General features: G+C 41.0%; 1 protein-coding gene across 2 annotated transcripts in view; it reads right to left on the bottom strand.

Moving 5' to 3' along the window:
• Nucleotides 1-4,893, bottom strand: part of MAP3K5 (mitogen-activated protein kinase kinase kinase 5) — a 192,843-nt gene that overhangs the window by 21,588 nt on the left and 166,362 nt on the right. For both annotated transcript variants that reach the window (XR_002099428.1, XM_019527276.1), the window contains exons 21-23: nt 4,373-4,393; nt 4,015-4,192; nt 3,744-3,912 (exon numbers count right to left, since the gene is read on the bottom strand). Coding sequence is in view for 1 of the 2 variants with exons in the window: in XM_019527276.1 (XP_019382821.1) it covers nt 3,744-3,912; nt 4,015-4,192; nt 4,373-4,393 (368 nt within the window). In the remaining variant the exon portion in view is untranslated. The remainder of the gene's footprint in view (nt 1-3,743; nt 3,913-4,014; nt 4,193-4,372; nt 4,394-4,893) is intronic.

Below are 4,893 nucleotides of genomic sequence, written 5' to 3'. Positions count from 1 at the left end.
CCCCCCCCCCCCCGCCTATAGGTATGATGGCAGTTTTTTCTCCCTAGATGTAGCACCTTGCACTTGTCCCTATTGAATTGCATCCTGTTGCTCTCTGCCCATTTCCCCAACCTGTAGAGGTCAGCCTGGATCTGGCTCCTCGTCTCCAGGGTGTTAGCTTCACCCCATTTTTTTTGTCATCTGTGAATTTGGACAGGATGCTTCCCACCCCCTTGTCCAGATCACTGATTAAGATGTTGAACAGCACCGGCCCCAGAACTGAGCCCTGAGGGACTCCACTGCACACATCTTTCCAGGTTGACACTGACACATCCACTACCACCCACTGAGTGCAACCCCTGAGCCAGTTTGCTATCCAGTCTATTGTATAATCATCCAAGGCAAATCCCCTCAGTTTATCAATACGAATGGTATGGGATACCATGTCAAAGGCCTTCTTGAAGTCCAGATAGATAGCATCCACCTCGACTTCTGAATCTAAATATTTGGTGACCTTGTTGTAAATAGAAACTAGGTTAGTCAGGCAAGACCTGCCTATTATAAACCCATGTTGGTTACCCCTCCACATCACACTGGATGTTTCTCAACCAAAAATGCATTGAGGCCATTTGAGTTCTTTCTGCATTGGAATGAAATCAAACCCTACTTCCAAATCTGAGTGGAAGAAATAGACCAGTCTCAGAATAGCTAACAGCCACCTGGTTTTGACATTTTTTGGGATAGGAGAGAACCCTCCTTCAAGCCCCTATTCTGTTAGCTCTGAAGAATCCACTCAACTGTCAGCTGTTCTAGGGTTGTGCTCTCTCCTGTTGGAGATACTCCACTTTGTATGAATAATATTCATTAGCCTACAGAGAGAAATTCAGTAGCTTGGTGGTTAGGGCATTCCAAATGAAGTAGACCAAGGATGTGACCTTCGCCTCCCACACTGCACAGGAGAGCTATCTAACCCATAGACAATTGGCTCTTCTGGAATAGGTCTATCATCCCCCATTCTCCTTACTGAAGAAAAGTTTAGCTGGGAAAGTTTAACTGTATTTCCATGAAAAAGTTATTGTTTTGGCAAAGAAAAACCCCAAAACCTTGTAAAAAAAGGTCCTCATCAGCTGTAATAGATATGCTATTCACTTATTCTCTTGTGGGAACCTGGCCTCAATTTCCCTTTTACACCACCCATTGTCATTCCTCAGATGAAGGTTTGGTTTTGCGTGTTTATACACATACTCTGGGAGTGGGGGGCGGGGGGCACAGGTGCTTTAACTAGAGAGACTCCAAGAGCTTTAGATAAACTGTCCCCACCACCATTTTTAAGCATGGGGACACTGATACATGAGATGCTGGAGTCTGCTAGAGTGCAGTAATTACCACGCTCTAGCAGACTCGATTGAGTCTGCTCAGATGCACTGTTATTACAGCACGTCAGAGCAGCCTCGCTGCTCACGTACAGGTGCTCATTGATACCAGCTTTCCCCTCCAGAGCAGCAAAGAACTTGGTGACTCAGGCATCTTGACCTTATCCAATGGTCATAAAGTGGTACTTAGCTGTGTTGGTCTTATCCAGTTGTCAACAGGTCTTATGTCTTTGGGCGGGGTGCTCAGTGCCTAGCCTATAGGCTGTACTCGGTCTATGGAGCCATGTAATCCAGCCTGTGGGGCTTTCTCTTATCAAAAAATTTGGAGGTGGTGGAGCAGTAGCAGCATTAATTGGCTCTCCTCTGCTGCCAAATGTCTGGACCTGTGGGGAGCCCCACAGCCTGGATAGCTTGGCTCTGTGTGCTAGATGACACAGTGTAGCATGGGGGCTGATCCAGGTGCACAGGGCAGCATGGAGTCTGATCCCAGTGTGTAGCTGGGCCAAGGCATCACAGGACTCAACAGGAGTGTGTAGTGCCAGGGCTGGGGTTATGTGGGCCCAATCCAGGCATGCTGAGCTAGATGAGGTTGGCACAGGTTCAATTTTGGCACATACAGCCAAGCCAAAATAGTGTGGGAATTGATTGGGGCACAGGGTCCAAATCTAGGTGGGGGTAGCACAGGCCTGACCTGGGTGCATGGGGCCAAGCAGGGGTCGTATAAGCCTTATTTAGGGAAGCGGGGGCAAGTGGCATGGGGCCTGATCCAGCCTGCGGTGCCAAAGGATTGAGCATTGCTGGTCTCTGGGATTCAAATCCCTTAACTCTTCATCTTTAGCACTCACTTGTTGTGGGTTACTGAAGGAACCTGGGATCTTGAACAAAGCAATGAGTTTGTTCTCCTTACCCCTTTACTGCTTCCTACCACACCTCTCTTGAAACTGTTTCCCCTCGCCTGCTTTCTGTGGTCTACACTCTTGGCTGCTGGGTGGTTCTTCAGCAGGCAAGTGCTAAAAGATACTCCTCTCAGAACCTCCCTCCTCCAAGTAAAACCATCTTATCCCTCCAACTGTTTCAGGCATAGGAATTAGTCCCAGTTGAGGAGGTAGTTTAGGGGCCAGTACAGCATAGGGTATATCCATCCCATGACTTTATGCTTCAAGAATTCTTTCTATATGTAATAATTGAGTTTTGTCCTTTTATATTGTATTATTTCGTTCTTTTATATTATATTTTAATAGTGGCATTTTTAAAAAACAGCAAAGCCTATCTGTTTTAGCTTCTCCAGTTTTTGACCCTTCAATATAAGTGTTTGATGATCAATTTTTATCAAGACCTACAACCTTACAGTATTGAAATGGCACCAGTTTCTCACCAAAATGGTAGTGCTAAGTATCCAAGAACAGTATACTAAGCAAATATGCACTAGTTTTATCTCAAATGTGGTAGTTTTAGACACTAGACTATTAGAGAATATATTTTACATACAAATTTATACTCAGCCTTGCAAGTTACAAAGTTAGGTATAGACTACACAAACAAACAAAAACATTACACCTTCTGACCACTGTGTTGCAAAATCCATAGCATGGTGATATGTCATTTATTCAATGTTATCATTTACTGACACATCTCAATGATTCACCACAAAGTAGTGTCAATATGTCATGCTGTAATTATTTTGTGGCTTTCTGCAGCTCCATCTGATACTCATCTCTCCCTTTCCACCTCTGCTCCTAACTGCTGTGAAGCATACGGCTATTTGTTTTCCAACTTATTTCCTTTTTATCTATTTTTACTTGTTTGAAAGAAATGGAAAGATATTCTGGTGACTCCAGTTCTATTTTACTCAGCATTCTTGCAGGAGCATGACATAAGAACAATTTAAGCAAAGGAACTCTAGCCAGAATCATGGCTTCATAAAGGACTTTTGTAACTTTAGAATAACAGGTTAAGTAACAGTGGCTGATATAACAATCAGTCTGTCCACGCTTTTGAAGCCGACTGACTGGTCATTATATGCACTGACCCAGCATCCTGTATTGGTTTAGAAGTATTGGCAAAAACAATTGTGAAAACATCTGTGTTTTTTATTCCATTGCCCAACTAGTTTTAATAACTGCACAGACAGCTAAAGATAAAAATACATATGCATTACTGTACAAATATTGTTTTGTACATTGTTTATTATCCTCAGTAAAACTGCAGCTTCTGAAGGCCTACCCTTGAGCCCAATGGCTGTTTTAATATATATATTAAATATATAACCTGATGGCTGCGTGTGTGTATATATATATTTTGCTGACTTCAAGTAAATACATCTCGCACGCACACACACTTGCTTGAAACCTGTGTTTCAAGTGACCTTTGTCAGTGTGAAAGTTATTTTACCTGAGCTAGAGCTTCCATTAAGTTCCTCACCACCTTCTCTTGGTCTTCTGTCAATATTCGGTGGAGGGTTGCCCTGCGTTCACTGTCCTTTTTCAACATAAAGAATCCAGAATCCTTCTCTTCTGGTGAAGGAGGAGCACTATGATCCTCAAAATTCTCATCTGGGATGCTGAAAAATTTACACAGTAAAGAGAAACGCCGCTATCATCTTCTCCCTGCACCACACATTCTTAATCTAGAAGGTAACTGGAAAAGCAAGTAGGCTTTTTACCTCAAAAAGAGGGACCTGATTCCTTTCACATCTTTTTCTCCACAGGATTTAGCTCTTGTCTTGAACGCAAATGGATCAATTTTTAAGTCTGTATCAGGTGAAACAGAACCATATTCACTGCTACTGCTTGTATCTTCCACCACGACAGGCACCGGCAAAGATATGCTCCGAAGATACTCTATACATAAAGGCACAATCAGAACACTAGTGTTTCAAAAGCATTTCAAAATGTCTGTAATACACTGACTACTATCTCCATTTTAAAAACAAAATGTGGTAGTTTTATGACCGAGTGAACACCGAATTTTCACTATATTAACACAGTTATATACTTTGAGAAAAAAGGTTTAAAACTCACCATTGGAGTTAACTGAAAGAGCTGTGGAGGAAAAGCAAAGAAAAAAATATTGAACTATGGTAAATTAATTGGACAAATATTGTATAGAGAATAAAGTCTCATTCTTACTTCTTGATATTGAATTATCTGGATTGTAATTTGACCTTAGACTCGAAGTTCAATTTAAAAAAAGGTATGTTTTTTTTTTTTAAAAAGAGGTTAACACGATGATAAACACTACTTTTTATTTGAGGTATCTTGACAAAATACATATTTTATAAAACAAAAAAGCATTTTTCAACATTTAAAGAAATATATCATTTATGCTCTCAAAGTCACCAGCAGTGCTCCACAATCTAATATGAAATAGACATGTAATCTCTAAATTAATTCTGTATACAGCAGCTACAATATGAAAATTTATCTATGCAAATCAGGCTTTAAGTTTCACACCCTTTCACATTTCTAGTAATGGTCAGCTTTTATAGAAACTAGTTTTATACGTGCTTAAATATTTCTAGATAAAAAAAAAAAAAAAAAAA

The sequence above is a fragment of the Gavialis gangeticus genome, unplaced genomic scaffold (assembly GCF_001723915.1).
Source record: "Gavialis gangeticus isolate Ggan-Ray unplaced genomic scaffold, GavGan_comp1, whole genome shotgun sequence".
Lineage (NCBI taxonomy): Eukaryota > Metazoa > Chordata > Crocodylia > Gavialidae > Gavialis > Gavialis gangeticus.
Note: the sequence above shows the minus strand (reverse complement) of the source record. Positions and strands in the feature narration are given on the sequence as shown.